Source organism: Thalassophryne amazonica, chromosome 8 (assembly GCF_902500255.1).
Source record: "Thalassophryne amazonica chromosome 8, fThaAma1.1, whole genome shotgun sequence".
Taxonomy (NCBI): Eukaryota; Metazoa; Chordata; class Actinopteri; order Batrachoidiformes; family Batrachoididae; genus Thalassophryne; species Thalassophryne amazonica.
In genome coordinates this window covers 69,795,943-69,810,043 of record NC_047110.1, presented here as the reverse complement: position 1 = coordinate 69,810,043, position 14,101 = coordinate 69,795,943, and the positions used below count along the sequence as shown (strand labels likewise).

General features: G+C 40.7%; 1 protein-coding gene across 2 annotated transcripts in view; it reads left to right on the top strand.

The window, feature by feature from the left end:
* Window positions 1–14,101, top strand: part of ddx11 (DEAD/H (Asp-Glu-Ala-Asp/His) box helicase 11) — a 30,661-nt gene that overhangs the window by 3,743 nt on the left and 12,817 nt on the right. The window contains exons 1-17 of one of the 2 annotated variants that reach the window (XM_034176582.1): window positions 2,441–2,511; window positions 4,049–4,261; window positions 4,350–4,553; window positions 4,649–4,735; window positions 5,926–6,062; window positions 6,177–6,231; window positions 6,329–6,436; window positions 9,535–9,622; window positions 9,726–9,928; window positions 10,039–10,113; window positions 10,832–10,909; window positions 10,999–11,045; window positions 11,121–11,200; window positions 11,280–11,321; window positions 11,403–11,470; window positions 11,555–11,593; window positions 11,678–11,816. In XM_034176582.1, the coding sequence (XP_034032473.1) occupies window positions 4,133–4,261; window positions 4,350–4,553; window positions 4,649–4,735; window positions 5,926–6,062; window positions 6,177–6,231; window positions 6,329–6,436; window positions 9,535–9,622; window positions 9,726–9,928; window positions 10,039–10,113; window positions 10,832–10,909; window positions 10,999–11,045; window positions 11,121–11,200; window positions 11,280–11,321; window positions 11,403–11,470; window positions 11,555–11,593; window positions 11,678–11,816 (1,579 nt within the window). In that variant the 5' untranslated portion in view covers window positions 2,441–2,511; window positions 4,049–4,132. Of the gene's footprint in view, window positions 1–2,440; window positions 2,512–4,048; window positions 4,262–4,349; window positions 4,554–4,648; window positions 4,736–5,925; window positions 6,063–6,176; window positions 6,232–6,328; window positions 6,437–9,534; window positions 9,623–9,725; window positions 9,929–10,038; window positions 10,114–10,831; window positions 10,910–10,998; window positions 11,046–11,120; window positions 11,201–11,279; window positions 11,322–11,402; window positions 11,471–11,554; window positions 11,594–11,677; window positions 11,817–14,101 lie in introns of those variants that run through there. The other variant, XM_034176581.1, reaches the window with a different exon arrangement.

Sequence of the window (14,101 nt, the reverse complement as noted above, 5' to 3'; positions counted from 1 at the left end):
TATGATGCAGATGGAAAAGTGTGATATAAATGCAGTCCAGTTATCATTTTCCTTCTGATATCCTCTACTTGAGGAAGCACCTGTGCACATGTGCAAGGGTTTGCGATTTTGACCTGACATACTTGTGTGATGCATGTTGGCGTGTGCGCTAACATCCATAAGATGTCTAGTAAATCACTTCGGATGTGTTATTTGGTTTCAAAAACATAATTTTTTAATATTTAGACGTGTTTATTTATTGCTAACTTTTACAAAAAAATACAAGAAACACATTCGATTTCTACAAAAATATGATGTTTCAGATTGTTTTCCACCATCTTGATTTATTTTGTTCAAGGGACCAGCCACCTGATGTCAAGCTGCCTTGCTTTACTCTGATTGGCTGTTGCTGTGTGCTTTCCAACACCCCTTGCACAAGTCTGGAGAAGCCCCCACATGATCTGACATCGTGACTAAATGGCTGTCTGATCACATGAAATTACACCCTTCAGGGGCAGAAATTCTAAATTCCAGACAGCACAAATTTTGATCATATTGCCAATATCATATTATGAATCCCTTATTTAATTGGTAAATAATAAAATTATAGTTATGCTAAAGAAAATTATTTTTATGACTTAAACTAAAAAAAAAAAACAGAGGTGGTACACCTTTAATGTCAAATATCAGGTCGCAGAAAATAATATATAGACACCCAGCCATCCCAATATATTCTGGTTTTCCATGCCCTATAAAAAGAGTGGGCATGGTTTTTGTATGATTTGGTAGCGAATATCACAGGAAATGTTCAGTTGTATTTCACATGCAATATCTGTGTACATTAATTAGTAATTTTGATTTTTATTTCATATAAAACATGTAATTATTTCCGATGGAATAACGTTGAACTTCACATTTTACAGATGCATATATACTCAACAAAAATATAAACACAACACTTTTGGTTTTGCTCCCATTTTGTATGAGATGAACTCAAAGATCTAAAACTTTTTCCACATACACAATATCACCATTTCCCTCAAATATTGTTCACAAACCAGTCTAAATCTGTGATAGTGAGCACTTCTCCTTTGCTGAGATAATCCATCCCACCTCACAGGTGTGCCATACCAAGATGCTGATTAGACACCATGATTAGTGCACAGGTGTGCCTTAGACTGCCCACAATAAAAGGCCACTCTGAAAGGTGCAGTTTTGTTTTATTGGGGGGGGATACCAGTCAGTATCTGGTGTGACCACCATTTGCCTCATGCAGTGCAACACATCTCCTTCGCATCATCCATGAAGAGAACACCTCTCCAACGTGCCAAACACCAGCGAATGTGAGCATTTGCCCACTGAAGTCGGTTACAACAACGAACTGGAGTCAGGTCGAGACCCCGATGAGGACGACGAGCAAGCAGACGGTTTCTGACAGTTTGTGCAGAAATTCTTTGGTTATGCAAACCGATTGTTTCAGCAGCTGTCCGAGTGGCTGGTCTCAGACGATCTTGGAGGTGAACATGCTGGATGTGGAGGTCCTGGGCTGGTGTGGTTACACGTGGTCTGCGGTTGTGAGGCTGGTTGGATGTACTGCCAAATTCTCTGAAACGCCTTTGGAGATGGCTTACAGTAGAGACATGAACATTCAATACACGAGCAACAGCTCTGGTTGACATTCCTGCTGTCAGCATGCCAATTTCACGCTCCCTCAAATCTTGTGACATCTGTGGCATTGTGCTGTGTGATAAAACTGCACCTTTCAGAGTGGCCTTTTATTGTGGGCAGTCTAAGGCACACCTGTGCACTAATCATGGTGTCTAATCAGCATCTTGATATGGCACACCTGTGAGGTGGGATGGATTATCTCAGCAAAGGAGAAGTGCTCACTATCACAGATTTAGACTGGTTTGTGAACAATATTTGAGGGAAATGGTGATATTGTGTATGTGGAAAAAGTTTTTGATCTTTGAGTTCATCTCATACAAAATGGGAACAAAACCAATAGTGTTGCGTTTATATTTTTGTTACTCCCTGATAACACACAATTTAGAAATTGTGCATTTTGGGGTCAATGTGGTTCTTCAAAGTTCACCAGACTTTAATCACTTTATCGTTGAGACATGCCATTTTAAGCTGTAGCTATACAGGATGATAAGTTTTATTGTTTTTGAGTTCTAAGCTGTTGCCATCACGGGAAATAAAATATTTAAAAATGCTCTGCAAAAGTTACGTAGTTTTTTTTCCACTAGACGGATGTTACCATCGTAGTGTTTCAAATACTTTAAAATGTCGATTCTCTTTTTAAAGCATTTAGGTCATTTGATTTAAAGGTTTAAAAAACCTCAATTTCTCCGAACATCACACTATCCACAGTCTTTACAAACGGACGGTGTCGTGCGACAAAACAAGCGCTCCTTGTTTTTATCTCGCTTCCTATTGGTCAGATGTCGCTTCCATTTCTGCGTGTTGGCGCGGGTCTCATTGAACAGCTACGAGTGGAAAAGAAACTCTTCATTTGCATCTTTCAGCGTGAGTTTGTACAGTTTTAACAGTTGGTCGCATAATTGTTTTCAGCAGTAGCTGAAAGTCTTTAGGTGAATGGAAGTGAATTTGATTTGGTAGTTAGTGGCAGCTACACGTTCATAACACGTTTCATTTGTTTTTTTTAAATAATGATTTAGTTCGTCGTGTTAAACTGCAGAGTTTGTGTCGAAACGTCACTTAGATTGTTGCCAGCTATTACATTGCGACGTCTTACAAAGGTTTTCCTGGTCTTTTTCCGTCCATATACAGGGGTGTAGACGCTTGGTGTCCCAGCTCGCCCCCCCCCCCCCCCAACACCTAAAATAAACTTAGACCAGCAAATATTAAAGGGGTAGTGCACTTAGATTTTTTTTTTCTGCAAAATTGACAAACCTTACTTCACACGTTGGATGTTGCTTCCACTGACATCTACCTATTACAATATAATGCAATGCTAAAATACCCTCGGCTGTATGAGCATAAAAATAGGAAACAGAATGTGACCTTTTGACTTCTTAAAATAGGTCAAGGTTAGCCATCTTTGAACTTGTCCAAGATCTGCGTTCCAAGAGTGTTCCCTGTGAATTAGAAGACCCTGGCAGTAATAGGACTGGACTTATGTTGAGCACGGACAGACGGATGGACGCAATGGCCATATTTTGGCCTTCAGTAAAAATGGGCCCCACTGCACTGCAAAGTGTATTTGATCATAAATGTCTTTATTTCTGTTATCTTGTTGGTAAAGTATTGTATTTTGGGGGAAATATTGTGGCAAATTTAGTGAATTTGCACTGAGATCAACAAGATGGACTCAACCCCCCCCCCCCCCCCCCCAAACACCAGGACAGACATTGGTCTTGTTTCAGGCAATATTTTCATGTGCCATCTTGGGTAGATAATTGTCACAAATTTATGACCCATTACTTGCTGAAGGTAACACAAAGATCTGCATGCTGATAGCTGTCAGTACAAGCATCTTGTGCACCAGCAGAGAAACTGTTACCATAAACGACTTTTCATAAGTCAGATGGGATGTTTACTGAGGTGTCTCCTCTCAGAAGGTTTAAAGAAATCTTTTTGAGGTGCAGTTCTCATTTAAGTAACAATAACTGGTATTTTTAAGAACTGACCTCATCCTCATCCAATTGCCTCTCAAGAAAATATTACATAATTATTGTATGTTTAAATAAAATTAGGAAACATCAAGTTTTCATTTATAGAAATATTATAAAACTTGTAATTGATAAAAAAAAAAAAGTAATTGTATTTGTAATTGAGGTGTGAGCCAAATGGCCTGGACATGTAGCTGGACAGGCGCCTTCACAGGTCACATTTGGTTGGAGCCTTGTGTTGTGCAATACGTCACATTAACTTGTCCGTAATACATTGTAGACTAAGTTTACAAAATGCTGAATGGTACTGCACATGAATCAACCAACATTGTTTTCCTGAGGGATTTGTGTAATTTGTCTTCTGTTTTCATGAACAGCGCTTGATTTGTAGCTCCTCACACATGCTTGAATGATGTTCCTGCTCTTTTCAGGTTGATCGCGTCTTTGCTGAACGTTTGATCCATTTGTGCTCCTGAGTCTTAATCTGCGTCTCTGCTTTGGGGACGTGGCCAAGCATGGAGAACGGCAGAGCCCAGTTTCCGTTTCCGTACCAGCCCTACACCATCCAGGAGCAGTTCATGAAAGCTCTGTACAGTGCACTCGACCAGGGCAAAGTCGGCATCTTTGAGAGTCCAACCGGAACAGTATGTGTGTTTGCATGTGAGCGTCACTCACTGCTGCTTTCATTTTTAATATTTAACGGTCTGTTATTTTTGTTTGTTTGCCCTGCAGGGTAAGTCTCTGAGTCTGATCTGCGGAGCACTGAGCTGGCTGAGCGATTACGAGGAGAGGAGGAAACAGGAGGCAGCTGCTCTGCTGCAGGAAGGAGAAGCTGCTCTTTCTGCTTCTCCTGCAGAATCCTCCTCAGCAGAACCTGACTGGATCACAGACTTTGTTCAGAAGAAGGCAGAACGGGATTTGGTGTCAAAGATGAAGGTTAGTATGTTAGTGACGGCGATGTTTCACATGTCACCTCTATCAACTTGGCTTTTCGGTCGCTGATTGTTATTCGTGGATGTTTTGTGTTCCAGGAGGATGATCTTAAAAGAAAGAAGAGGGCAGAGCGTTTAGAAATGATCAGAAGCAACGTTCAACTCAAGTATACCCTGAAAAGAAAGGTAAGAAATCATACTCGGCGCCATTTTAAGAAATGTTCCAAAAATTTACTCAAAACTGCACGTTGCTGTGACCCACATTAAGTTGTTTTTTATGTTTTATATAATGGCTGAGTAGATCTTTGTCATTTGATTGGTTGCTTGTATGTCACATGGCAAGTGTGTTTCATTTACCGTGCAATAGTGCTTTTTATCATGCAGTTTTAGTGCTATATGAAATGCGCTATTGCACGGCCCAACCACCACACACGCTCACACTACTGGGGTGTCATTTAGCTAAACATGGTGGAGTTTTTTTTGCTGACGGACATCGATTTGAAGGAGCTAATTGACGGTGCTAATTCTTCTAACACAAAAAACAAAACAAAAACATCCACTATGCCATAAACCGTCTGGAGGCATGAAGAGCTGTTAGGATGAAAAGCTGGACAAATTTCTGACGCGATTTTTCTCTGGACTCAGGAGGCACACGAAGTCAGTGCACAGCATCATGGACTACATGGTCAGAAGGTTTTTGAAATATCTGTTTTTGCAAGTTGACTGAGAACAATTTTGGACTCCTATTTAAAATTTTCATTGGACTGTTGGTGTTATAAAGCACCAGTGAGGAACACCAAAATGTAAGTCCCTTTTCTGTCGTTTATAAATGAATAAAATATCAAATTACAAGGATCAATCAATCAAACAAGGATCTATTGTAGCCATTATATAAAACAAGGTCTGGGAGCATGGTCTGGTGTAGCGCATCACTGCATCAAAGAAATCATGGACCCATCCAGGCAGACTAGCAGTCCATTCCCACCTCTGGAAAGTAACCGTCTATCTGCTGGAGCCAGGTGAGACTCTGTGATCCCTTGAACTTGTCCAGCCACTGGAGGTCTCAACCATGAAGCATCCACATGCTGGATCAGGCACGGACAAACACGTCACATGACCAAAACATTGGAGCCTCTGATGAAACCTAGTACCAAAGACGTCTAGTTGTCGCTGGTTAGTTTCTAAGTCTCACAACCATACAAGAAAACAAGAAGCATCAGGACCCTACAGACCTGGACCTTTATTCTCCTGTAGAGAGATTGGCATCACCTAACACTTCTGTCCAACAACCTCTTGACTCCACATAAGCTCTTCCCAGGCGTATCCCAATCTCAAAGTTTATGTGCAACAATATTAATTCATGTGTGTGTGCGTAGAGCTGTGAAGAGGATGAAGCTTTCAAGTTGCTCCAGCTAAGTAAAAAGGAGCAAGCAGAGGTATCAGGAGATCCAGAGGAAGAGGAGCTTATTGTTGCAGAATATAAGAGTGATGATGAGACAGAGAACACGAGCAGGTGAGGACAGCCAATAGTCAACTGCATTAAAGGAAACTTCATCATGAATAAGTGGAAAGAGAGAGACTCCAGTACTGAGGTGTTTTTTTTTTTTTTTTTTTACATCTTTCCCAGATTGTGTGGTGCTGATGATGATGAAGAGGATCTGGTTGAAGACCATGTCACAAAGGTGAGGGAGAGAAGAGACATTTGAGCTGATATAAAGCATCATATTAATGTGCCTGTACTATCATGAGGAAAAACAATATATATTTTGATGTTAACAGATTTACTACTGCAGTCGTACTCACTCCCAGCTGGCACAGTTTGTGCATGAGGTCCAAAAAAGTCCTTTCAGCAAGGACATCAGTGTTGTCACGCTGGGCTCACGGCAGGTATGCAAACAAATATACGCTTTAAGGCAAATACTGTAAGGGTGAAGGTTCAACTCCATGAATCCTAAAAACAAACAAAAATTTCTGTAAATTTAAAGGATACGTTCACCTTTCAACAACTGCAGTCATATTAAAACATTGTTAGCAATTAAGTCTCTGACGGCTCGACTCATTTTTTTGAAGATTGCCTTACTTTTCTTGTTCATTTATTCATTTTCTTGTGCTCTTTTTTTGAGAGTGAACAGGACAGTCACCACAAGAGTTACAACAAAATCTAGTCTGTAAGAATGCAAGTCCACTTAAAGGACAAGTGTGACATTTTTCAACCTAGGCTCTTATTTTTAGATGTTTTGGGGGCCTTCTTCTCACTCAGGACGTAACTTAATTTTATCAACAAATTACAGATTTAGGGGGTGTTCCTGGGGGTGGATAACTGGGAAATTCTGATTGCCACGTACAAATGGATCACACCGTTATTACAAGTGGATTACTGGTTAGCGGCTGGGGCTTGAAGAATGACCCCCTCTCCTCAGTAGTTAACTTGTAATCACTCAGTGGAAAGCCGCGCCGGGCAAGGATTGCTAGGCTAAGGTAAGTGGCCTATTGTATAACTTCATTTTAAAAAGTTTATTTACATTTAATGAGGTAAACAGCCACATGTGTACCTTTTGCAGGGATCCTCTCAGTGCTACCAAAAACCTTGAAACACATTTTCATCTGTTCAGTGGCACCAGAAGTGGCTTACTCTGAGGGCTTTTACCTTGCCTCGAGCTTGCCCCATGCCATTACATTAAATAGTTGGTTAGCCCACGGTGATGCTTGCACTCAAAATCAGTAAAGCTGGTCAACAAAAAAAAAATTCTTGCATGGACTTTGAGAACTGATTTGGGGTACTGAAACGGAATCAGAGCTCAGATTTCCTCTATCACATCATGGTTTTTTGCAGTCTGCATGTCCCGTATTGATGGATTACATAAAAGTTGCTCATTCACTCATGAGTTTTACACCACTAAACATGCACAAAAGCAGCTTCAAAAGCATAGTTTTAAACCAGGTTCACAAAATACGAATAAAGAGCCGTAACATTGTTTATTGCTCCGAAGAACTGCACGAGACTGCAACCTTTGCTTCAGTGCTTAATACGAGAAATGTGTTTTCATATCTCAAAAATGTGATGTGATTGGCAAAAACTAACACTAGATTCGGATTCAGCACCCCCAAATTACCCAAAATCCATTGGAAAAAGTCCATGCAAAAAAATTTTGTGCTTTGAGTGAAAACATGAACTCCAAAACTTTTTTAAGGTTCAAAAAGGTGTTTTAATATGAGATATAATTCCTTTAACAATTAAAATTTCAGTCGGGTGCATCCGGAAAGTATTCACAGCACTTTAGTTTTTCCACATTTTATATTGTAGCCTTTTCCAAAAATGGAGTAAATTTATTTTTCCCTCAAAATTCTACTCACAACACCCCATAATGACAACATGAAAAAGTTTTTTCTTGACATTTTTGCAAATTTATTAAAATAAAAAACTAAGAAATCACACGTACGTAAGTATCCACGCACTTTGCTCAATACTTTGTTGATGCACCTTTGGCAGCAATTAAAGTCCTAAATATGATGCCACGAGCTTGGCACACTTATCTTTTGGCAGTTTTGCCCATTCCTCTTTGCAGCACCTCTCAAGCTCCATCAGGTTGGATGGGGCGCGTCTGTGCACAGCCATTTTCAGATCTCTCCAGAGATGTTCAATCAGATTCAGGTCTGGGCTCTGACTGAGCCACTCAAGGACACTCACACTCCTTTGATATTTTGGCTGTGTGCTTAGGGTCATTGTCCTGCTGAAAGATGAACTGTTGGCCCAGTCTGAGGTCAAGAGTGCTCTGGAGCAGGTTTTCATCCAGGATGTTTCTGTACAGCAATGTACAGAAACATCCTGGATGAAAACCTGCTCCAGAGCACTCTTGACATGTCTCTGTACAGCAATGTACAGAAACATGTCAAGAGACACATTGCTGTACAGAGACATCCTGGATGATTGAGGGAATCTTTCCCTCAATCCTGACTCGTCTCCCAGTTTCTGTTGTTGAAATACTTACCCACAGCATGATGTTGCCACTGCCATGTTTCACTGTAGGGATGGTGCCTGGTTTCCTCCAAACATCACCAAGAGTTCAATTTTTGTCTCATCAGACCAGATCATTTTCTTTCTCATGGTCTGAGAGTCCTTCAGGTGCCTTTTGGCAAACTCCAGGAGGGCTGCCATGTGCCTTTTACTAAGGAGCGGCTTCTGTCTGGCCACTCTGTCTCCTCCGATCTCTCAGTTTAGACAGGCGGCCAGCTCAAGGAAGAGTTATGGTGGATCCAAACTTCTTCCATTTATGGATGATGGAGGCCACTGTGCTCATTGGGACCTTCAAAGCAGCAGAAATGTTTCTGTACCCTTCCCCAGATTTGTGCCTTGAAACAATTCTGTCTTGGAGATCTGCAGACAATTCCTTTGACTTCATGCTTGGTTTGTGCTCTGACATGCACTGTCAGCTGTGGGACCTTATATGTACACAGGTATGTGTCTTTCCAAATCAAGTCCAGTCAACTGAATTTATCCCAGGTGGACTCAAATTAAGCTGTAGAAACATCTCAAAGATGATCAGTGGAAACAGGATGCACCCGAGCTCAATTTTGAGCTTCTTTGCAAAGGCTGTGAATAGTTATGTACAAGCAACTATTTCGTTTTTTCTTTTTAATAAATTTGCAAAATTCTAAATTATTTTTTATCACATTGTCATTATTGGACAAAAATAGAAAATTCATCAATTTTGGAATAAGGCTGTAACATAACAAAATGTGGGAAAGTGGAGTGCTGTTAATACTTTCTGGATGCGCTGTATATTGAGGTAACACAGCTTAAATCTTGTTAATGAAAGTGTTGTGGAAACATTTTGTTTTGAGTGATATCAGAGAAGAAACAATCTTTTTTTTTTTTTACATACGATTTTTAAACTGCTGTGTTATTTGTAAAAGATGTAACACTTCCTAATACTTGTTTTTCCTTTTGTAAATTGTGATTAAAAATGAAGTTGTTTACTTTGCAGAATCTGTGCATCCATGAGGACGTGCGTCACCTCGGCAGCATCCAGCGCATTAATGACCGCTGTTTGGAGATGCAGAAAAATAAACACGGTCAGAGCTGTTAATTTACCACTGGAGCTCCGACAGAAATTACTTTTGAGAAAGTCCGTAGATATGTAACAGTTGTACTGCTATTTGTTCCTTAATTTCTTAGAGAAACAACATCAAGAAGAGGATGTTAAACGAAAGCGAGGCCCAACAAAGGCTGTGTGTCCCTATTATAAGGTTTCAGCCCTGCAGCAGATGAGGGACGAAGTCCTGGGGACGGTTCATGACATTGAGCGCCTGCTAAAGCTGGGCCAGGAAACGCATGCTTGTCCTTACTACGCCACCCGCCTCGCTGTTCCTCCTGCACAGGTAATCCAGTATAAGTATAATCCAGTATGAGCACTTCATCCACTGAGGCACAAAGTCCGATGTTTTTCTTAAATGTCTAAAACCCCTTGTTTGTGTGCATATCTGGCTAGTTGGTGGTGTTGCCCTACCAGATGGTACTTCATGAAGCAACAAGACGAGCATGCGGGGTACAGCTGGAAGGACAGGTAGAACAGACTGGATTTTTTTTATTTTTGATCAGTTATGATGAGAGATTTGTTTTGTTGGAAACTGTTAGCATTACCCTGTGTGGAACCAAGCGGCTCATGCTATGCGCGTTAGCCGGTGTCTTAAAAACAGATTTCTTACAAATGGCCTGTTTCTGTTCCTGTTCCTTTAAATGGAAAGGAGCTGCTGCTTGCCACGTCCCCTCTTTATAAATGGAGCATGTCCTGTTTTCTCCCAAAAACAGTGTGAGTGTGTCACACTGCAGAGTATAAGGGGGCAAGAGTCCACATGTGAACTTGAGTTACATATGTCACAGAGGTTTAAAACAAACCATTTCAGGCTTAAGTTTTGCTTATAGCTCGAACATCTACATGCACAGATGTAGAATTGTGGGACTTTGGGGATGTTTAACATGAAACTCCAACTCTAAGTACATGTGAAGTTTGATAAAAGTCAGTTTTACACAATATGACACCTTTTAAAAGAAAAAAAAGATCAAACTAACTGCTGTGTGATTGTAAATGTTCTTCATGAAGCTGCAACCACTTTTCTGTGGAAACCACTAGAAATATTTCATGGGTGAAATGCACCTGAAAAATTTTCCTTACGTTTGTCAGTCACACCTTAAAATCACAAATAACTCAGAATTGTCTTGAATACTGAAGCGATTTGGGATCACTGCAGCATGTTTTTTTTTCCTTTCTCTCTCTCTAACAGGTGCTGATAATAGATGAAGCACACAATCTCAGTGACACACTGTCCTGCATACACAGTGCAGAGCTCTGTGGAGCACAGGTAAATGCATTCATACACACTTGTAAAAAAAACAAAAACATTTTGTCAGTTTTACATTATGCATGTGCTAAAAACAAATTCATCTGCAGCTTTGCCGCACCCACTCTCAGCTCAGCCAGTATGCTGACCGCTACAAGTGAGTACACACAGAATTATTCACAAAAGAATGAATGAAGAATCTGTCTCACTTCCGTCGTTTATCCGTCATCAGGAGTAGGCTGAAGGCGAAGAACGTGATGTACATCAAACAGATCCTGTTTGTAATCGAGGGTCTTGTCTGTGTGCTGGGAGGTGAAGAACAGATCTGCTACATGTGATACATGCACATAATGTTGTGTCTCAATACTGTGATGAATTGTTCTCTCTGCAGGTAAAGTGGGTCAGAATCCACAGAGCCAAACGACAGAACCAGGTCACCACACATGCCTGTAAAATCTGCATGAATACACTTAATGCAGAAGTCAGTATTTCTCAAATTCTTTTATTTTTAAAGGAACAAAAATGCTCACCATTAATGACTTCCTCTTCAAGGCCCAGATCGACAACATCAACTTGTTTAAGGTACATGATCATATAATATGGGTAATGAACTAGACTCCACATGTATCCAGACCGTAAAGTCCACTGCTGTCGTTCTTACTTCAGCTGCAGAGATATTTTGAGAAGAGCATGATCAGCAGAAAAGTGAGTGCTCCATGTTGTCCACGTCCATGCCTCATTTCAATCCTGCACGAGTCTGAATGCCATACGTGTGCTTTCTTTCTGTAGCTGGGTGGTTTCATGGAGAAGTACTCTGGTTCGGGTGTGACTCCGCACACGCTGACCAGCTCCAACAAGGAGAACCGTCGCACAGAAGGCTTAAACCGCTACCTTCAAACGCTACAGAGCAGCCATGCCACCGCGCAAGGTCTGGGAGGAAGAATTCCCACACGCATTACACAGAGCTTATGTGTTACAGCGTGAATACTACATTTAAGTGAGAGTCCGGGGGAGGTATGGAGCTTATAGGTGGGGCTCATGGCAGCACGATTCTTTTGTGGTGTGGTGATGCTACGTAATCACAGTCAGTTCAAAGCTACTACCTTTCAAATTAAAGCTACAGTGTGTAGGATTCAGTGCCATCTACTGGTCAGATTGCATTATGCCCTCACCAGAAACAACTTTATTTCTCTTATGTTTTCGCTTCTTTGTGGACAGGGATTCATGCTCCCATGCTTTCTGTTGTGATTAACAGTATGCAGTATGCATCACAGTGATAAATCAGGGTTCTCAAACTTGTTAGCCTTCACTAGCAACCAGTAGTTCGCATGTAGACGATATGCACGTGATGTAGTCAAACCCGAAAGCCAGCAGGAAGTAAGTTAAAATTCATTTATGTAGCACCTTTTAAAATACAATCACAAAGTGCTTCACAGCAAAAATTCAAATACAAACACAAACATTAAAAACAGCAATAACACAACACTTGGTGAAAGCAGTCCTGTACAACTGAGTCTTGAGCTTCTCTTTAAAAGCTCCAGCAGAGTCCAGAGTGTAGATACAATGGCAGTGCATTTAGTGGGGCGGCATGGCAAAACAGTTGTTCATTTTGTGACAAAAGTATGGAATTTGGTACACATATTCTAAATTAACTAATGTTTATTTTCACATATGGAGCCATTCTGGAACTCAATCAATTCAATCAGTCAATTTTATTTATATAGCGCCAAATCACAACAAACAGTTGCCCCAAGGCGCTTTATATTGTAAGGCAAGGCCATACAATAATTACGTAAAAACCCCAACGGTCAAAACGACCCCCTGTAAGCAAGCACTTGGTGACAGTGGGAAGGAAACAGAACCAGGAAAAAGACATGCTGTGGAGGGGAGCAGAGATCAATCACTAATGATTAAATGCAGAGTGGTGCATACAGAGCAAAAAGAGAAAGAAACACTCAGTGCATCATGGGAATCCCCCAGCAGTCTAAGTCTATAGCAGCATAACTAAGGGATGGTTCAGGGTCACCTGATCCAGCCCTAACTATAAGCTTTAGCAGAAAGGAAAGTTTTAAGCCTAATCTTAAAAGTAGAGAGGGTGTCTGTCTCCCTGATCTGAATTGGGAGCTGGTTCCACAGGAGAGGAGCCTGAAAGCTGAAGGCTCTGCCTCCCATTCTACTCTTACAAACCCTAGGAACTACAAGTAAGCCTGCAGTCTGAGAGCGAAGCGCTCTATTGGGGTGATATGGTACTATGAGGTCCCTAAGATAAGATGGGACCTGATTATTCAAAACCTTATAAGTAAGAAGAAGAATTTTAAATTCTATTCTAGAATTAACAGGAAGCCAGTGAAGAGAGGCCAATATGGGTGAGATATGCTCTCTCCTTCTAGTCCCCGTTAGTACTCTAGCTGCAGCATTTTGAATTAACTGAAGGCTTTTCAGGAAACTTTTAGGACAACCTGATAATAATGAATTACAATAGTCCAGCCTAGAGGAAATAAATGCATGAATTAGTTTTTCAGCATCACTCTGAGACAAGACCTTTCTAATTTTAGAGATATTACGTAAATGCAAAAAAGCAGGCCTACATATTTGTTTAATATGCGCCTTGAATGACATATCCTGATCAAAAATGACTCCAAGATTTCTCACAGTATTACTAGAGGTCAGGGTAATGCCATCCGGAGTAAGGATCTGGTTAGACACCATGTTTCTAAGATTTGTGGGGCCAAGTACAATAACTTCAGTTTTATCTGAGTTTAAAAGCAGGAAATTAGAGGTCATCCATGTCTTTATGTCTGTAAGACAATCCTGCAGTTTAGCTAATTGGTGTGTGTCCTCTGGCTTCATGGATAGATAAAGCTGGGTATCATCTGCGTAACAATGAAAATTTAAGCAATGCCGTCTAATAATACTGCCTAAGGGAAGCATGTATAAAGTGAATAAAATTGGTCCTAGCACAGAACCTTGTGGAACTCTATAAGTAACCTTAGTCTGTGAAGAAGATTCCCCATTTACATGAACAAATTGTAATCTATTAGATAAATATGATTCAAACCACCGCAGCGCAGTGCCTTTAATACCTATGGCATGCTCTAATCTCTGTAATAAAATTTTATGGTCACCAGTATCAAAAGCAGCACTGAGGTCTAACAGAACAAGCACAGAGATGAGTCCACTGTCTGAGGCCATAAGATCATTTGTAACCTTCAC